This window comes from Neocloeon triangulifer, unplaced genomic scaffold (genome assembly GCF_031216515.1).
Source record: "Neocloeon triangulifer isolate White Clay Creek 2 clone unplaced genomic scaffold, ASM3121651v1 ptg000020l, whole genome shotgun sequence".
Classification (NCBI taxonomy): Eukaryota; Metazoa; Arthropoda; class Insecta; order Ephemeroptera; family Baetidae; genus Neocloeon; species Neocloeon triangulifer.
In genome coordinates this window covers 1,371,777-1,390,490 of record NW_026775561.1, presented here as the reverse complement: position 1 = coordinate 1,390,490, position 18,714 = coordinate 1,371,777, and the positions used below count along the sequence as shown (strand labels likewise).

The window sequence follows — 18,714 nt, the reverse complement described above, 5'->3', positions numbered from 1 at the left end:
TTATATTGCTATTTTCATCAGAAAGAGAATTTTTTAAATAAATTAAAATTACGATTGAATTTTTAACGAATTTTTATTTGTTGGCTTTTGGGATTTTATTGAAATTGATTATAAATTTTTTTTTAATTTTACAAGTTTTAATGATTTTTTTCATTAATTGCTGAAGAACCATCTATTTTATCTTTCAGGGATTTAACTTCTCTCTTTCAATCCAGAGATTTGAGGCATTCAGTGCCAGATCGACGGATGCAGAAACGATTTGCCTCATGAAGGGGAGCAGATCGAGCCATATAGAAAAATCTTGTGCGCGTTTGACTTGCAGTCCGCGTAAGTAGAAACGTCCTTCTAGATTAATGAGTAAATATTCTTCCTCTGGCTCTGAAATACGTGAAAATAACGGATTCCGGTTGTGTTTTTACAAATTTAAAGTTGATTGGAAATTGGAAATGTGGGCCGAGTGAAAAAGTGATGATAAAGTGATCTGACAATGAGCGTAAAAATACGGAAGACGTTGTTCAATAAAAATTTACTTTTTAAATTTCACAAAAATTTCTTTCTTAATTTGTTCAAAATATGGGAATTATTTCAAAAAATTTACAGCTTCATTTAAAAATTGTAAATCTAAATTATCTTTGACCAACTTTACATTATTTCCTTAAAAAGTCATTAAAACAATTTTCATTGCAAGTATGCAATTTTTTTGTGTTCTGATATTTGAGCAATTTTTGACACACTGAGGACCGCATTTTAGGTATGTAATTTTGAAAATTTTAATAAGTTTTGCAAATTTTGAGATTGAAATTTTCAGGATTAAATTTGTTTTAACCACATTGCTGTTTATACATATTTCCATTTATAACGTGCAAAACGAGAGCGCAAAATTCTCCCGATTGATTGCCTCAAAAATACTTCAATTTAATACTTACTATTTTTAGGTGTACATATTGAATTTCCGTAAAGGTCGCACTCGCTCTTTCGAATTCTTTCTTTATAACAATGTTCCTCTGGCCATATATTGGAAGATTTAAATATATTTCTCTGTAAACATAAAAACTCATCTCTTTTCCAATATTTTCATTTTCCTGCATTCTAACGTAAAAAAGGAGTTCGAGGAAAAGTGATTTTTTTTCTTAAAAATTGCAAAGCATTGATTGCAAAACATGAACAATAGATAATGTTAACCAACCCATATATCTAATATAAAATAATTTTCCTCTTCGTCATTACGGTTGTCTCTGTTCCACAAACAGACTGGCTGCAAACTCGGCGTGAAGCGCAGCCTCTCAACTTTCCACACATACACGTAATTGTTCAAGTAATAACTGCCAATCTCCATTTTGACTTGCTTGACTTCGAGTAACTTGAAATAAATAAAATTTATGATAAGCGTGAATAATTTTAAATCTCAGTCGTCACCTTTTGGCCAAGCAAGCCATTTCCTCGGTAGCAATTTTCTCCGTATCGATCTCCAACACATTTACCGCTGAAAATCTTAGTTTCTTTTCCTTCCGTGAATGCTTCATGTTCACGACGACAATTGGCTGCGAGTAAAAATTAATCAGCTTTAAATTTCCAGACCACATTTTGAGTCTGCATTACGTTCATACAACATAGAGGAGATGATGGTTTGCTGTGACAAAATTAAACCTTGACAAACACTTCTTGCGCCTATGCGGACCAACCACGGTGCTTTGTCAGCCGAGTCATTCTTGCGGGCCCACTTGCCACAGCCATCGAAGCTCAAATTTCCTTCGTCAAAACTGAAGACTAAGAATAAAAATGACAGGATTAGGAAAAATTTTATTCAGCCCCCTTATAGTAATTATTAACATGTCAAACTTCTACTTTAATTTTGTTTTTCACGAAATTTTGAATTGAGCCGTCACTCTTACCAGGCGCAGCAAATTCTGATTTGTTCTTTCCATAATTCCAGCAATCAGTCTTGTTTATTTTCTGCAAAATTTCAAGTCAAATCAAGTTTTACAAACGAAATTATTCAAATTTGAAAAAATGAGAAATTGCCAAAAGATGATTAATAATTTGCCGGCATAGGATATTTTAGTTAAAGAAGAATATAATTTATTTTAACATGAAGGATTATAACTTGAATGATTTTGAAACAGAAAAGCATAAAAATGTTTGTAATCTCTTGAAAAGAGATGTTTTTTCTATAATTGGGATTAAAGTACAGAAAACAACCAGCAAAACTAAACGCAGGCTACACTTAAAAACAAAACAAAAAATTATTTTTGCCCCTGACCTTCTCACTCTTATCCGAAGTAAATCTCGCAGCAGATCCAAAAGCAAAAATGGTCAGCAACCAAATATATCCAATGGAGTGGATCTTTGACCTCTTCATTGATTTGCTCTCTCTGCGTATCACTATTTTTTTGCCGTCGCTGCATAAAATATTCACAAATTTTGATTAAATTGAAACAATAAAAACGATCTGTGATTTACTCACGTTGTGCGTTTGCCTGTTTTTGATATACTCCCTCTTGATGCCGCAATCGAAATTGTTATCAGAAGGAATAAAATTGCAGGAATCATCAAAGCTGGTAACATTTTACTGTCAACGACATCCGTATTCTTGCTCTTGCGTTTTCCTGCAATTAATTAAATATGCTCTAAAGCCCAAGTTTATATTAAAATCAATAGGTTTTACAGTGCCATATTTTGACACATGGTCAACTTCGAAATTCGTGTCACTATTTTTCTTAAAAAATAATTTATGAAAATTAGAAATATTAACTTTTTTACTAGCTTCTCAATTAGTTACCTAAATCGGTGCAGTAATTTATGTTGCTGGGACAAATTTGGTATTTATCGCGGAGAACCTCTTTATCTTCAGGCTGATTCTTAGTGGCTATCCAAAGCTGCGGTTGGCAAATCTTGATCACACTTTCAAAAACCACCCAGGAACAAAAAGATAACTTGATAAAAAACGCAATATTTGGCATTTTATACAATTCGTGCGAGTTTAAGTTGTTATCTGAACACGCCAAGTCAAAGTGCCTGAGCTGACTGCTGATCTTGTAAATAAACGCGCTTGTAATGGGTGATAAATAAAAATTGGCCTCATGTTGAGTGCCGTCTTGACTTTTTAATCTTTTAATTTGGAGAGATGAAGAGGGATCGCAAGATGCGTGACGAATCATCTTGATTTTGCACAACTTTTAATAATTCTGCCAAAATTGCGATAAAATATTTTCAAATTATTCTATATATTATTTTAATTCTTCCAACTGACCAACTGACTTTTACTTTTTACAAATCATTTGATACAAATTTACAGAATCAAGAAATGAACAAATAATGCAAAGTTATTAAATAAAATTTTGAGATTTAGAGGAAATAATAAACAATTATTTGCAACTAAAGAAGAAGCGCTTTTTATGGTCTCTTCTATTTGCAAGAAAAACGAAGTTTTATCCCTTTAATTTTTTACTTTTAAATCACTAGGTATAATTTATTTCACCAGAAATAACAAATAGTGAATTATATTGAAAATTCACTTGATTCAACATTTATTTCCATCATTTTTCATTCCAATAATAGAGTTTTTCAATTTTAAAATCTTAAAGAAACTAGAGTTTATATCTCATGATATTTTTTAAATAATTTATTTGTTCTAATAACTAAACCATGCACAAATAAGTATTAAAATTGTAAGTAACAATTTCATTAAATTAAATTACGCTTTTCTAACACATATATTTGTAAAAGTCATAAAATACAATAAAATGCAATAATTCCGATTCAAAGATGCGTCAAGCCTGAAATCTGTGGCAGTGCTTCTTCCAAACGGCGATCCTGTCCAGTTTTCCGCCCCTGTTCTCGGGCAAGGACTCGACGAACTGGACGCCGCCGTGCAAGTGTTTGTGTTCGGGGAGTTTTCGCGCCACGATTCGCTTGAGTTCATCTTCGGTGGCGAGCTTGCCCCTTTTCAGGACGACGAACGCCGTGGCCTGGTAGTTGGTGTCGACGTGCGGCACCCCGAGGACGCACACCATCTGCACGGCCGGGTGCTCCAGCAGCAGCGCCTCGATTTCGCTCGGAATCACGCGCCGGTTGATGTACACGAACATGAACGAAACTCGCTCGCGCACAAACAACTCGCCCTCTTCGTCCACGAACGCCATGTCCCCGGTATCGAACCAACCCTCCGCGTCCAGACAAGACCTGTCCATCTAATCAAAGAATCAATTAAACGACCTGATGAAAATGATCAATCTTTGCCTGAAGATTCAGTTTTTGTTTTAATTATTTCTTATTTCGCAACAAAAAGTTTCGGAAATATTTAAAAGCCATCAAAAAATAAGTTTTACTTTTCCGTTCACTCCGAGGTAGCCTTTCAACAAGAATTTGGAGCGGACGTACAATTTCCCAAGTTGGTTTTCGTCCAGTAATTCACCAGTATCGAAATCTGCAATCTTCAAGTGACAACTTTTAATATTTTGCAAAATTCCAACACTATTTTCAAAACCTTAACTTCCACCGAGGGAAAAAGAAATCCGTTTGAGGCCAAACTTTCTCCTGAAAATTTATTTAGTTTAAGGAAAATTTTCAATATTTTTATTTTTAATAACAACCTTCAGGGGTGATTTTGATGTTCAATTTTTTGCCATCTTTGTTAAAAGTTTTAGCAATTCCAAGGCACTCAGTTGAAGCGTAAGTCTGATAAAATAGTTCAAGATAAAATTCAATTCAAAATTAAAATAAAAACCTGATTAATGGCGACATTTGGCAGGTACTTCTTCAAAATGTGGAAAGTTGTAGTGTCGAGGACGCCGCCGCCGAACGAAATTTCTTTGATGAAGGAAAAATCGTGTTTCGTCGTCTCCAAAATTCTGACAAACCAACTGCCGATGTAAGGATAGAAAGATACGTTTGGCGTCTGCAGATTTTTGTTTTGTTATAAAAGTATATATTTTGAAATTTAAATGAAAATACCCGGTACTTGAGCAAGTGCTCGAGCAGCAGCTCCTTTTTAAACTTGCCCATGGTGTGAACAGAAAATCCTATTGCGAGGCTCACGATGCACATCCATGCGTAGGAAATTGTAAATGTGTTGGTGCATAAGAAAACATCAGATTTCGCGTCAATCGGGAGATTTCCCCTGAAATTGCAGAAAATAATGCTTTTAAAATTAAATATTTGGGAAATTTATAAAATAATTCACATTTTACAAAAAAAAAAAAAAAAATCATCGCTAATATTTTTAAGGACATTTCGTCACATTAAAAATCTATTCATGAAAATTCCTTTTTGAAATTTAATTGCTTGAACTGGACTTTAAAAGCAAACTCATACTCAAAAACGGCGACGGTTGAAAGGATGGAGTGGTGCGTGTGGACGACACCCTTTGGATGTCCGGTACTGCCGCTGGTATTGCAAACAAGAATCGCGTCTTCCCTGCCATCGATTTCCGTCTCCGGAAAAGCTTTAAAAATAACAAATTTTCTAAATTAATTTCTATTTAAATTTTTTTAATTACCTGATCCATCATCAGAGATCAAATCTGTAAATTTGACCGAGTTTTTGACACTTAAATTATCCCCAATAGTTATGACGGAGCACTTAAAGTCCAACAACTTAAGCACGTCCGTCACTTTTTGCATCGTTTCTTTGTCGGCGACGACGAATTTGCATTCGATTTGCTTCATTTGCCTCGCAATTTCCTCTTTAAAAAATTAAATAAAAATTTAAAATAAAATGCAATCAAATGTGAAAATACCTGGGGAATCGTCAGTGCAGCAGTTCCGCGTGAAGCCCCCGATGAGCCAAACTGCGGTTTGCAGCAAAGTCGCGTCCACCACGTCGCTGCTCACGATTTGCACCGAATCGCCCTTTGCGAAGCCGCGCCGGCTCAACGCGCTGCCCACGCTTCTGGCGCGACATTCCACGTCTTTGAACAAAATCTCCTTTCCTTTCACCGTGTCCACCTTTTTTTTTAATAAATAAAATAAGAGATAAAGAAATCTTTATAGTCCTGGAGAATGTTCATGCCGGTCTGAAATTTCGTAAATTGGCACCATTCATTTTATATTTAAGGGCAAACTTTCTAGGCCCGCATGTTTGATTTTCATCCATTGAGACAAAAACCTCATTTTTCAACCTTTCCGCATTCATAACTTTTGTCGCTTTGGATTTAAATGCAAATTTTAAATACCGTAAGTGTGCAAACCTAAATTTTCTAAAAGGTTTGTATGAAACAATTTTTTCTAAAATGATTTCTGGAAGAGCTAAAGATAGAAAACCAATAAAAAAAAATGTCAAAAAATTTACCTTTGTTCAAATAATTGAAATTTTGTGTCTAATTTACGTAAACTTTGTAAGGTTTTGAAAGCTAATTAAATTTCCTATTAATTGACGTAAATCTCATGTTTGTTCAAGGAATAGAAAAATTAATACAAAAAATAAAAATTCGCCACCTGTATGTACTTTTTTTACCTAGAAATGGCAGGGGAAAGCTTTGGGAAAATAGACGGTGAAAATTTTGGACTGGTATGAAAGTTTTCCAGGTTGCGTAGGGCAAAATGCTTTTGATTCGTGGAATTATTGAAAAAAAAAATTGAAAACTCACAAGCCAGGGTTTGTCTCCGAGCACCTCAATGCGGCTCTTTAGACGTTGCAAAGCGTAATTGGCGATGGTCAAGTTTTCCAATTCGCACAAGTGCGAATTGTCTGAGATTTCCGACCTGAATATTTTGTCCATTTTGGTTGGAATGAGCGAAACTAAGCGCGAAATTTACCATTTATATAAGATCTAGATTTGAAGATAACGCTTTTGCATGACATTATTTTTACTCTCTGCTATCTCGTATGGGGGGCTTGTTTGATATAAATTTTTGATTAACTCTCCACGGTTGTTTTCAGCTCCGCAATGTGACCCCTGATAAGCGCTACGGAGTAATTCCGGGAATAAAGAGACTCCTTATCAGAACATGTGATCTTTTTTAATTGTTTTCGCTCTCCCACTTTGTATATCTCCATTTCAGCCAATGACCCTTTCGCTTTTTCAATTAGGCAGCTCAAGTACGCTTGTCTTTCTTTAAAGAAATGTGAAACAATATTCCATGTTATATAATTGAATTTTTTTATTAATTATTTTTCCAACATGAAGGGATTTATAATGCTATTTACTATTTTCAAAATTAGATTATTCTGGGCGTAACAAATTTTTCATAAATTCTTAATATACTTTTTTTTTATAAATGTTCTTGACACTCAATCAGTGTTTTTTGAGTGGTCTGATTAATGCGTGAGTGGTTTATTATTGGTTGCGTTGCAGATTAGGCACACACAATTTCCGCGTGGCCGTTCATCGTCTTAAGGAATGAAATTTTCGTGATAATTAATTCAACAATAGAAAAGGCACGTTAAGAAATTTCACCTCGATTCCGCATCACCTGGTGATCTTTGATTAAACTCAAGTGTTTCGATTCTGATCTTTGTAATTTGATCCCTACTGATAAGAGGAGAAGAAATGGTGCTCTTCGTAATCGGAACAAGCAAATGATTGATTGGCCAATTCTATTTTTAGCATTCTTTGGCGATTTCAGAATATTTCATTGATTATTTGCGGAGGAATTAATATCGTTTTTTTTTTGCTTCTTTTAGTCAAGTTGGTATTTTGGTAATTTCATGCAAAACAATCATTTTTACTCATGCTGAAACAATACATATTTTTTTTTAATAAAACATTGCAATTCTTACAAGGAGAACAAAAATTAAAGCAGTTTTAATTTTTTGTTACATCTTAAAATTAATATTTTATAGCTTTGTAAAAAAAAAATAACATCTTCATACACAAAACTTAACTATAAAAAACAAATTAATAGCAACAACTTTTAACAAGATTCAACGCCTGACACATAGGCTACAGGTTCAACCGCTCTGTGAGTTCAGGTTGCATAGGATCCAGTCAACAAGCGACATCTTAAACTTTTCATTAGCTTCTATTTTGGATTTGATTATTCAACTCTTGGTAATAAAAAAAAAATGCAAAAATACATAAAATATAATTATAAATGGAATCTCTGGCTGACTGACAGTCTTTTGCAAGTAAATTTTCGAAAAAATTTATCGTCCGTGGTAGCCGTGTTGCGAGTAGGAGACGTGCGCGTGGTAGCCCGAGTGGTCGGCGGTGTAGGCGACCTTCTGGTGCCGGCCGTCGGGCAACAACACGTGGTACCGACCTTTGGTCACGTCCCCGTCGCGCTGCTCGCCGTGCCCAAACAACTGCGGCCCTTTTCCGTATTTGCCTCCGGGGTTGGAGATTTCGTAACCGAAACTGTAGTGCGCGTCCTTCGGTACATAATCCTTGTGAGAAAGAATAAGAAAATAAACAAGTTTAAAATTCACGTGCATGAAAGGAATTGAAATTTTACTGGTTTATTATTCAGAAAAATAAATAAATTCAATTAAATCATACAATTAGAATAAAACAATAAATGGAAAAAGTGCAAGATTGAAAGAATATTAATTTAGTAATTTTTAAAAAATAGGAAGAAACAAGAAAATTTTTAAAAGAAAAAGTCTTAAAATTTCCTTTAATTGATAATAAATAATGAACTGACCTGATGATCGTCGTTGTTTTGCTGGTAATTATTGCTAGGGTATCCGTATCCACTGCTGCCCAGGTGTCTGATGTTTGCCGGTTTGACGGCCGCGTAGGTCGGCACCAGAAGTTTGGGCTTGACCGTGGTCGTGGGGTGGTGGTAGGTTTGGTACGGTTTCTGGTACTGGTTGGCGAAGAAGTCTTGATTGTCCTCGAATTTGTCGTCGTCGTCGTTGAGCTCGGTGATGCTGCCGAAATCAGGACCGTAAAGACCGAAATTGCCCTTTTTGGGGGGTGCGGGGCGGGGTTTGTGACCCTTGAAGACGTTGGGGTTGGGGCTGAAGTAGTCGGAACCAAAGTTGGGCGCGAACTGGTTTTTCAGCGACGCGAAATACAGTTCTTCGTTTGAGCCGTCCTGCACCAGGGGTTTGGAGAAGTGCGAGGGTGAACGAAGGGGTGCGGGTGGAAAGTCCTCTTCCCTGCAAAGCAAAGGTTTACTGGTGTGCAGGAAAAGTGGAATTTTTTTTTAAAAATTCAATTGATTTTTAAAAGTTTAGATATTATTTTAAACTTAAAGCTAAATCTTTATTTAGATGCAAAAGTCCCAACTAATTCTAATTAATTATCTATTTAATTATTTCTGTTGAAAAATACATTCCAATGAAGAATGTTTCTGATTAGATAACATCAAAAGTAGATTAGGAATGAACAAAATTTGGGAACCGCTAAAATAGACTGTTTTGAGACTTTAACCTTTAAATGTAACTTAAAGACAAAAACTAATTTCATTTAGCATATTTTGTGAGCAAATCATAATAATTTAATCAGAAAATTCCAAACAAAATTATGAATTGATAGTAGAATTGAAATTTATTTAGATCAATTACATCTTCTTGGCTACAATTATTTTTAAAAAGAAGACAAATTCATGAAATTATAAAGAATTTTCTTTGTTGAGATTCAAATGAATTTGTTTCTGATTAAAATTTGTGAGTAAATAATTGTCAAACTTGGACAGTTTGTAAAAATTTGCAAACAAGCAATTATAAAAATTCGTGTTTGTGGTGAAAAGAGTGCTAAAGTTTGTGGCTGCCTTGACAATGGTGCGCATAAATTCACGTGGGAAAAGATAAGAAGCATAATCGCGCGAAAGCCGCTTCTTGCTCGCTTTGTTTTGTGAAAAGCGATGATTAATATGGGAGAGTGCAAATGAATTACTGCGTGCGACAAATTAGACTTGGTTCATGAATAATGGAGTGTGCAGTGCGGCACTTCACTTTTTAGATTAAGTGAGAACAATTTAAACTGCAGAAGCTTTTAAATTTCTATCAACTTCGCCGAGATTTTTAGTAACAAAATTGAAAATTAAATGCACAATATTTATTTGATTTAAAAAAGTTTAATTGTTAAACAATAAAAACTGAATCAATTTGTTTCACAGTAAAATAAGTAAAATAAAGCAAAAATCATTAAATACAATTTGAAGACAAAATCGCCATTTAAAATGCCCTGTTGAATAATCTTCTGATTAATTCCTTCAGCCAAATTATTGTATGACGTGTAATTAGTTTGACACAATTTTAAATAAAATTTTAACAAAAAATAAAAGAAATTGAAGTAGAAAAATAATTAAATAGAAACAAAATATTTATTTTTATTGCCAATTTTCTTCAACTTTTTGTCTTGAAATTGTAAGAGAGACTTATTAGGTTTATAAAAATCTTTAAATTCAGCTCATTTTATGTATATTTTTCTTAATGAATTATTTGTTTAAAAATAGTCTTTTGTTTGAGCTGTCAATGAGAAAATATCCGTTGTCGTCACAAATTAATTAACTTTTGACGCCTTTGTTTTTCCTTAAAACACGTGGAAGATTTCATTACAATTAAAAGGCGCTTCCACGCATGCAGAGACAAATTAAAACGGATGCAGTTTTGCGAAAAAATTAATTACACGCATGATGGTATCGTTGAACGAAAAGTGGCTATTTTCGAATTAAAAAATGCCGCCACGTAATTACATGGCCGACAACGACAATTACACGCATCTTGTCTTATCAAGATGGAATTTTTTTTCTTCTAAAAAAAGAAACGCGTCTGCTTACACGTGAAGCGTGACAAGAAAAATAACGCACCATAATCGTTTCTGGTTGAAAAGTGAATCTCGTACGTGAGCGCGAAAAGTAGGCCACGAATTAACGAGACTAATTTAAATCGAGATGATAAATCTGCAGGCCATGGTACAGAGAGAGATGAGATGCGGTTTGCAGAGAAATTTTTCCCCGCCAGTGAAATTCCTTTGTGTTTGTTTGCCGACGACATTTTTTTTCCTCCACGATGAGATGCAAATCTTTGTAAATATTATTTTTTTACTGAAAAGCGCCAAGTCAGCGTGCGTGATGGGCGCCGCTTTTCGAGTGAAATGGATAATAAAGCAGTGGACATTTGAAAGCGAAACGCTTCTCCTGCTCGTTTTAATTGCGTGCAAATAAATATAGCCTGGAAGAGGAAAAGTGGAACTCTCGTAAAAATCGGCGGTGATTACTTTTGATTTTGCCAAATTGGTCGTGATTTTACTACTTTTAGTGTGCCATAACTTTCATTACACGTGTAATGGAATTATAGACTTTTATTATATGCCTTATGAAGATTAGAGAAAAGGCACCAATAAAATCAAGAAGAGCAGAAAGTTTTATACAAAAATAAGACAATTTCTCCTTTTTGTTTTTTCTCCTATATAGAGAAGTTTTTTCTGTAAATTGCAGGAACCGTTTCAATTTTCAATCAAATTATTTTCCCATTTAAATCCTGATCTACAACTTCTGTGCTTTTTAAATTAAAGGAAATTAATTAATTTTATACTCACTCGTCTTTCTGCAAATCTTTCAAAGAGAACGCGTTGATGGGCGGAGAATGGTAAACAGGTTTCACAGGCCTCTGCAAATTGTGCCTTTTCACCTGAAACAAAATCCAACAAATCCCGTTATTTCCCTTAATTTATATATTTAAAATTTTGTCTTACTTTTTTGTTTCGGCTGAGATTGGGCGACGGCGGGCGGCTTCTGTGCTGATTCCTCGGTCCCTTTTTGCCAAATACGTCGGGCACCAAAGTTAAAATGACAACAAACACCAGCGCCAAGTGACCTAGGCCCTGAAAATTAAGTGAAAAACTGTCAAAATACTGCAAATAAAATAATAAATCAATTAGAAAATATATTTTTATTTGAGAAAAGAATTTGTTAAATATGAAGCAAATAACTTGGAAGAGAACATTCTGTGATAAATTAATTCAAATATAATATGTGAAAATGCGTAAAAACACACAAAAGTACAAGTATTTTGAACTAATGTGAATTTGGAAATGAAATATTACGTAAATTCGTTAGTAATTAATTTCTCATTTATAATGACCAATTTTTTTACAATCGTTTAATTTGAGATATCTAAATCTTAATTATATCAAATTCATTGGTTCAAAATAGATACTTTCAGTAAAAATAAGTAATTAAATTATTACTAATCAGAAACTATCATTATAAAAGATCATTAGACTTTTATAATTTTAATATTTTATGCTAAACTTTATGAATATTAAATCTTTATCCGAGTAGGAAGTACTTCACGTGTGCTTTTCGCTGTTCCTTCCTAGTTTTGATAAATTTTTAACATTTTAACTAACAAAAATTATATTGCGTTGGCACATTAAACGTCCATAAAGAGGAGCAGAAATCAAATTTAATTTAATAATTTTCTCAATTTACTAAAGCATTGATTCTCTGGACGTTCTGATTATTTCTATGCCCAGTCAAAACTTAAATTACAGGAGACATTTTGAAATATTCATGAAATTCCAATTAAAAGTGTGTTTTAATCTAGCACGAACGAATTTTGTATATCAGTAATTTTAATAGAACAGAAAAATTACTGTTAAAGAAGAAATGAGAAACATAACGAAACTTAAAAATCGTAATAAATTTAGATTTTATTTATGTTTGATCAGTATAATTATGAATTTCATGGTTTTATCTGCTGAATTTAATTTACGAATGAGTATAATTTTGGAAAAGTGGGTGCTGCGAAGCGCGCAAATGAGAATTACTGCCTAACAGAGACGTACGTATGAAACGATAAAGAATAATTACCTGATAGACTTTCATGCCGGTGCGATATTCGGTGCAGCTGGCGAAGGAGAGATGAATTATAAAATTGGAGAGAGGCGATTTCGAGCGGAGAGCAGCTGGCCCTGGAATGAGGCGCACGTGAGCCGACGAGCGCAATTAGAGGACCGACGGGCCGCGGTTATCAGAGGAAGGTGGTGGAAGAGCAGGAAAGGGGCTTCGCCTTGTTGCAGCGGAACCATCTCTCCACACTCTTCATCTCTCACAATCATAACGCCTCTTTTACTAGATGCTGCGGGCGAAAATCAAACTATATGTTGAAAAAAGGATAAATTCAAGATTAAGATCAAAAGTTTTCCTGCAGATTTAGCAATTGATGTAGAATAATTTGAATTAGCTACATTATATTTATTGAAAAGTACAAAATTATTGTTTTTATTATATTTAATGGGAATTTTATTAAATAATATTAATTATAAAATACATTAAATTAATGTCATTAATTTAACCACAAATTTCAAGAAGTTCTAAGTGAAGATATTTATTTCGTTATTTTTAAATTAATTTTTATTTAACCATTTATTTTTAACTCTAAATGTTAAATATCTTCACACAAAATAAATAATTAAATATTTGTACCACGATTTCTAAATAATAATTGTATTCGTCATATTAAACTTCCTTCATACGTGTTAATTCTTTTCAGAAATTAAATTCATTCTTTCCTCTTCCCTGGAATATAAGAAGCGATAGGATATCAAGTCAAGTGTGACGTTTTATGAGCTATCAAATAATCTATTCATAGCAACTTTCAAATTACTAGACGGGCTCTAATTTTTTTTCTTCCTTATGAATAATTGACGGCACCTGTGCGTGTATCTATCTTAAAACGAGTCAAACCACTCTCTAGAAATAAAATGTTAACAGTTTGAACCAATTTCCCTTTCAAGCGGAGCCGCCGGCGAATGATAAACGAGAGGAGTTGAGAGATTTCAAGCGCCCACCCTCATCAGTAAAATAAAACAAGCATATAATTACGGGCGCATTTCACTTTCCACTCTTTAACAACTCAATTAAACGGAGGCTCCCCTATCATTTACTAGTTATAATTTATATCATACCAGCAGCGCCTCTGATTTTTCTATCGATAAAAAACAAATTTCTTCTTTTGATTGATTTTATTGCCGGCGACACACGAAATTATGACGAGAGGAAAATCCGCTTGGAGAGGCCAACGCGCAAAAAGTTGCGACTTTTTACTTTTGCTTTCTTCCCCCATTTGCAAGTGAGACCAAATTTAATTTTGGAGCTACTCTCGTCAGGCGATTCTTTCTCTGACAAACCTGTTTTGAAATTCATTAATGAAGCTTCAAGCTATACGAATCCGGTGAAAACAAATCGATCTCTCAAGGTTTTATAACGGAAAAATTATACAAAACACTTGATTAGCGTCACAATATAATGGCCAATCAACTACTAATGAAGACGCACGCTATAATTTATAAAATTTACTGCCAAAAGGTGCGAAATTTGTGCGGTGAAGAATTCCGCGTCTTTTATTTTAGCTTTGGGCGTTTGGTGAAAATTTCGATTGCGGATAAAAGAAATGAAAATTTCTCTAATATTAAATCAGTTGAATTATTAGAAAATCATTATGCAAATTTTTATAGTGTATAATCGTATATTGTGCGACTCAAACTTTTCCCTCGTGCTTCTCGTTCCTCAAAATTAATTGATCATCTTTTAACAACATTAATTTTTATTTTGCATTAATTTTTCCTTTTCCTCCGCCAAGTGTTCTGCGATTTATTTTCAGCTACTTTTTCTAACAACTTGTTTTTCTCAAAGCTGCTTGAGGTCATATGTCGATTGCGAGGCCGGCGTCTCATGACCTTCGCCACTGGGACTCCCATCATATCATCAGCAGTTTGGGCGCATCGCTCGAGTACTCCACGTCTTAAAATTGTCGCAATTTCTTTATTTTGAACAATTTGATTTTTGGTCGTGTTGATGGAGCGACGCTAATTATCAATAATTCTTAACCATCTAAATCTGCAAATTCGTTAATTTTTCATGCAGTTTAGAAAAAAAAACTTTAGCCTGCAGACTTTAAGTTAATTCAGGATGAATTATAACTTGATCGGATGGATTTGGCTGCTCACTTTTCCCGCTTTTGGATATGCTGTGATTGTTGGTGCGAATCTGGAGGTCAGTGTTTCAAAATATTATATCCAAAAAAATAAAGGAAATAAAGCAAGACGATTCCTGACTCTCCTTTTTTTATGCTGTTATTCGTGCACATCTTAATTATTATTTTGGTTTCGAACCAAAATTTGAAAAATTCTGACCCTATTTTTGTTATTGATGATCTTTTGTGTCTGGGGAAAAATTCGAACGAGAGAAACACTCACTTTTTGCAAGCCAAAAGTGGTGTTATTGCTGTAATATTTTTTATGGAACTTTGTTTCAAAATAAATCCAAGTAGCCACACTTTTCTAACTTAAAACGCTTCCTTCTTTTATAGAAAATAAAAATGACCGATTGCTGGAATTACGGCAAACACAAATCTTTAATTGCTGCACCTGGTAAGTGCGTTCTAAATTTCAAATTGATTATCAAACACATTTTATTTGGTTCAATTGCGAATTTTCTAGTTAAATAGTCAGTAGAGCATTCAGATCAAAGGAATTAATAAAATAATAATTTTCCTTTAGAAAATTAAAAGCCATTTTGGTGCAGAAAATAATTCATATTTATTTATGATACAATTTTAATTATTTTCAGTTTTAACATTTGTATGCAAAAATCGCAGGATTTCCTTCTTCTTTCATGTCAAGCTATTTCCCTGTTGCAAATTTTTCAGTCTTCAGTTTTGATGACGAGAATTTGAGTACCAAAGACTGCGGCAAGTGGGACCGAAATAACGAAGACGACATCGCTCCGTGGCTAGTTTTTTTGCACAGTGGCAGTTCATTTGGTTGCCCAGGTTTAATTTTGTCCGAGCGAACTGTCATCACGCGTAATGCTAGGGTTTGACAAATATTGAATCATATTAATTTAATCATCTTTGCTTGCAGCGAAATGCACCACTGAATACTCAGCATTTGTAAAGCGAGATGAAATAATACAAATGTTTAGCGGCGAATGCGTTCAAAACGGAGACAATTGCTTTGGGAGACGAGGCTTGCAAAGCAAAAAGGTGAATTTCTGTGATTTTGAAATTCTTAAAATTCTATTATAGTAACTTTTGTGATAAATTATTTGAAGGTGCTCGACGCGAAGATAGTAAAAATCGAGCTTGGCAGTTATTTCGTCGAGGAATTCTTTGTGTGGAAAGTTGAGAAACTGAGTTTCAATCCTAGTTTGAAGCCCGTCTGCTTGTGGGGTCATGACAACCAGAACAACGCGCAGGATATCTGGTACCATTTCAACATGGAGGTTAGCTTCTTACAGTAAAGCTAGATCAGAATCCTTCCGACAGCAAGAATATATTTCAAAATTTTAATAATACAGAGGAGTAATGAAAATATTAAGAAATATCTAATAATTTGATGGTATTGCAGGGCAAATTGATCATGGCAGATATATTACCCGAGGGCCGCTGCTACGGAAATACAATGCAAAGCTGGGAGTGTGAGCTTTATGGAAACGCGATATGCACAATAGTATCTTCGGCAGCGAGCGCTTTTCATCGACGGAGAGGAGCCGCGAGTGAGTGAGCTTTAACCTAATCCAAATTTTACAGTATAATAACAAAAGCCAAAATTAAACATTTTGCAAACATATGGTGAATGAACTTCAAATTTAATTGCTAAAAATGCACTTTAATTACGGAGTGGCTTTTGTATAATTGTTATAAAAAAAGTCCCCAAGAAATTGGCGGAAGAACTACAGATTGTTCCATTTTTATTAGTGCAAAATTTTAAATTTAAATAAATCAGAGGCCCAAATTCACGTTTTAAATTATTGTCAGCTCTAATTCTATTGAGAATGAAGGGTGCACTTTGCATCTAAGTAGTTCCACCCACTTTATGTAAAATCCTTTTTCAAGCCAAACGCCACAGCTTAATTCTTACGTATTGTTCGCCGAATTTTAAAAATAATAATAATCTTGGGGATGCACTCATTTAATTATTTTGCAGTTGGAACATTTTTTACTCTAATAAATCGAGGGGGTCGCTTCTATTTACGAGGAATACTGAATCTACGAAGAATTGAAAGTGCTGCGAGATGGCTTGACGTGCTCCCTTTCACATGGAAAATCGTTTCTGCGTCCACCAATCTGGCAGTGTTTCCACAAATTCCCGACTTGAAAAAGAGGATAGGTTTTGCGCCCATGTGCCGTATTATTTATATTTAATAAAAAATAATTCTGTTTAGATTTCGGGCAAAAGCAAAGCTACGAAAACTGCGGGCATCAACCACCCAGACGAATTCGCAGGAAAAGGGAAGAGGACGATGAAGATGAAAAAGAGCGCATCAGTTTTGTTGCCGGTGGCCAAAATGCGGACAGTGGCCAATTCCCTTGGCATGCGAGTCTCTCATTCTTCAGTGATTTGTATGAAATTTTGAATTTCTGCGGGGCGACGCTCATTTCGCAAAGGACGCTTGTCACTGGTAAGGGAACTTTTACTGCATCATGAAATTATGGTTTCGCCAAGGGTGTGGAAGATTATTCAATGATTATAACTCTAAATATTTCAATCATTTATGTTTCTTTTAGGATTGAAAGCTTCAATCAAATTATTATTTGTGTCCTCCTTTTTGTATGTTCAAAATATTAAAATGGAAAATTTCATATTATGTGTCCAGTTATTTGCAGAAGAGCTTTTATAATTTGAACCGATTTGAACAATTATATTGAAATCATTGTATTCACGCTAGGTGAATATAAAACATATTTACATCAGAAGATTATATATTTTTTTTAGCTGCGCATTGAATTTTCGGTGAGTTTGAAACTCGGTTCACTGCTTCTGAGTTGGAAGTGACGCTTGGAATGAACAACAAATCCAAAGAGCATGAAGAATCACGGCAGAAAATGAAGGTAACTCTTCGTCATGAGTTTGGAAGACGTACCAAATTATTATCATTTTATTTGCACAAAATGCATATTAAATATATGAAAATAAGTCCTTGAATTTTTAGAGATTTAAAATTTCCCCCTGAATTAATTGGAAGGAACAACAAATTACAATTTTATAATTTACCCTGCAATTGTTGCAGGCTAAGGATTTGTTGGTGCACCCTGGATATAATCACGGCAGGGGCGATTACAGGAATGACATCGCTCTGATAATTCTGGTTGCCAATGTAGAATTCAATCCTAAGGTGCGGCCGATTTGTCTGTGGAATTCCGACTACGACCTCAACAAAATCGCCAGCAGGATCGGCACGGTGAGAATTTTAAATATTGTTTTCATTTTTATTTATTAATTGTAATTTAGGTGGTCGGCTGGGGCCGCACGTCCAACCACACGTTCCCGGATATTCTGCAAAGAGCGGATTTGAAAATTGTCTCATACCAGGATTGCTATCAGAGCAGCAGGCCCTTTTTCTCTGTCAATTTGCATCACGGAGAAAACTTTTGCGCTGGGTTTCCCCAAACTCGTTAGTTTTTTTTTTTTAATTATTGATGTTAAATCTTCAAAAAATTTAATATTCATCATTATAAAAATATTAAAATTAAATTTTTTTGAATTAGTAAATCAATATTTTAAATTCAAAAAATTCATATTAAATTCTTTGAAAGAATTAAAAAGAATTTCTTTGTTTAGAAACTGGAGCTTGCAAAGGAGATAGTGGTGGCGGATTTTACATTCGTGAATTTGGCCGGTACTTTTTGCGCGGCGTCGTCAGCTTTGGTAAAGTCAAGAGAGTTGACGTAAACGAAGGAAAATTCTCCACTTGCAATCCAAAATATTACGCGCTCTTCACCGACATAACAAATTATATGGATTGGATCAATGACGCGAAAATATAGCATAAATTACTGATACGAATCTTATAAATTTATGCATGGGGAAAAACGGAG

The 18,714-nt window shown here is 34.4% G+C and overlaps 4 protein-coding genes across 9 annotated transcripts in view; 1 reads left to right on the top strand and 3 right to left on the bottom strand.

Moving 5' to 3' along the window:
- Positions 1–53: 53 nt before the first annotated feature.
- On the bottom strand, positions 54–3,037 carry LOC132204003 (uncharacterized). The gene is made up of 9 exons (XM_059632204.1): positions 2,780–3,037; positions 2,465–2,606; positions 2,261–2,399; positions 1,893–1,953; positions 1,600–1,767; positions 1,417–1,541; positions 1,187–1,360; positions 927–1,038; positions 54–378 (listed from the first exon to the last, which is right to left on the bottom strand). The coding sequence occupies exons 1-9, from the start codon at positions 2,958–2,960 to the stop codon at positions 185–187; spliced, it is 1,296 nt and encodes a 431-aa protein (XP_059488187.1). The 5' UTR covers positions 2,961–3,037; the 3' UTR covers positions 54–184.
- A 556-nt stretch (positions 3,038–3,593) lies between these two features.
- LOC132203868 (uncharacterized) lies at positions 3,594–6,772 on the bottom strand. Its single transcript, XM_059632018.1, has 10 exons — positions 6,587–6,772; positions 5,738–5,945; positions 5,498–5,683; positions 5,314–5,443; positions 4,954–5,119; positions 4,727–4,897; positions 4,593–4,677; positions 4,487–4,536; positions 4,329–4,433; positions 3,594–4,190 (listed from the first exon to the last, which is right to left on the bottom strand). Exons 1-10 carry the CDS (start codon positions 6,716–6,718, stop codon positions 3,771–3,773), a joined length of 1,653 nt encoding a protein of 550 aa, XP_059488001.1. The 5' UTR covers positions 6,719–6,772; the 3' UTR covers positions 3,594–3,770.
- An 889-nt stretch (positions 6,773–7,661) lies between these two features.
- Positions 7,662–18,714, bottom strand: part of LOC132203941 (uncharacterized) — a 30,416-nt gene continuing 19,363 nt past the window's right edge. The window contains exons 2-6 of one of the 2 annotated variants that reach the window (XM_059632113.1): positions 12,705–12,990; positions 11,585–11,713; positions 11,429–11,520; positions 8,583–9,042; positions 7,662–8,325 (exon numbers count right to left, since the gene is read on the bottom strand). In XM_059632113.1, coding sequence (XP_059488096.1) covers positions 8,086–8,325; positions 8,583–9,042; positions 11,429–11,520; positions 11,585–11,713; positions 12,705–12,719 — 936 coding nt within the window. In that variant the 5' untranslated portion in view covers positions 12,720–12,990 and the 3' untranslated portion in view covers positions 7,662–8,085. The remainder of the gene's footprint in view (positions 8,326–8,582; positions 9,043–11,428; positions 11,521–11,584; positions 11,714–12,704; positions 12,991–18,714) is intronic. The other variant, XM_059632114.1, reaches the window with a different exon arrangement.
- Positions 14,580–18,047, top strand: LOC132204000 (uncharacterized). 5 transcript variants are annotated; one of them, XR_009442490.1, is made up of 10 exons: positions 14,581–14,888; positions 15,205–15,265; positions 15,544–15,699; positions 15,758–15,879; positions 15,948–16,118; positions 16,244–16,391; positions 16,823–17,005; positions 17,061–17,297; positions 17,612–17,727; positions 17,907–18,046. XR_009442490.1 is itself a non-coding variant. In XM_059632198.1 (9 exons), the coding sequence occupies exons 1-9, from the start codon at positions 14,805–14,807 to the stop codon at positions 17,514–17,516; spliced, it is 1,275 nt and encodes a 424-aa protein (XP_059488181.1). In that variant the 5' UTR covers positions 14,580–14,804; the 3' UTR covers positions 17,517–17,542. The 5 variants fall into 5 exon arrangements, 4 of the variants coding, with proteins under 4 accessions (XP_059488181.1, XP_059488183.1, XP_059488184.1 ...); XM_059632198.1 differs by lacking the exons at positions 17,612–17,727; positions 17,907–18,046 and adding an exon at positions 17,404–17,542 and having other exon boundaries at positions 14,580–14,888; XM_059632200.1 differs by having other exon boundaries at positions 17,612–18,047.

Excerpts from the sequence above, each read along its gene's own strand:
- LOC132204000 (XM_059632198.1), top strand. The coding sequence starts at position 14,805 with ATGAATTATAACTTGATCGGATGGATTTGGCTGCTCACTTTTCCCGCT. Across the intron at positions 17,006-17,060 it reads CGACTTGAAAAAGAGGATAG|ATTTCGGGCAAAAGCAAAGC; the intron begins GTTTTGCGCCCA and ends AATTCTGTTTAG. Across the intron at positions 17,298-17,403 it reads GCAAAGGACGCTTGTCACTG|GATTGAAAGCTTCAATCAAA; the intron begins GTAAGGGAACTT and ends TGTTTCTTTTAG.
- LOC132203868 (XM_059632018.1), bottom strand. The coding sequence starts at position 6,718 with ATGGACAAAATATTCAGGTCGGAAATCTCAGACAATTCGCACTTGTGC. Across the intron at positions 4,678-4,726 it reads CAAATGTCGCCATTAATCAG|ACTTACGCTTCAACTGAGTG; the intron begins GTTTTTATTTTA and ends CTATTTTATCAG. Across the intron at positions 4,191-4,328 it reads ACCTCGGAGTGAACGGAAAA|ATGGACAGGTCTTGTCTGGA; the intron begins GTAAAACTTATT and ends TTCTTTGATTAG.
- LOC132204003 (XM_059632204.1), bottom strand. The coding sequence starts at position 2,960 with ATGCCAAATATTGCGTTTTTTATCAAGTTATCTTTTTGTTCCTGGGTG. Across the intron at positions 1,768-1,892 it reads ATCAGAATTTGCTGCGCCTG|TCTTCAGTTTTGACGAAGGA; the intron begins GTAAGAGTGACG and ends TTTTATTCTTAG. Across the intron at positions 1,542-1,599 it reads CTCCTCTATGTTGTATGAAC|CCAATTGTCGTCGTGAACAT; the intron begins GTAATGCAGACT and ends TTTTACTCGCAG.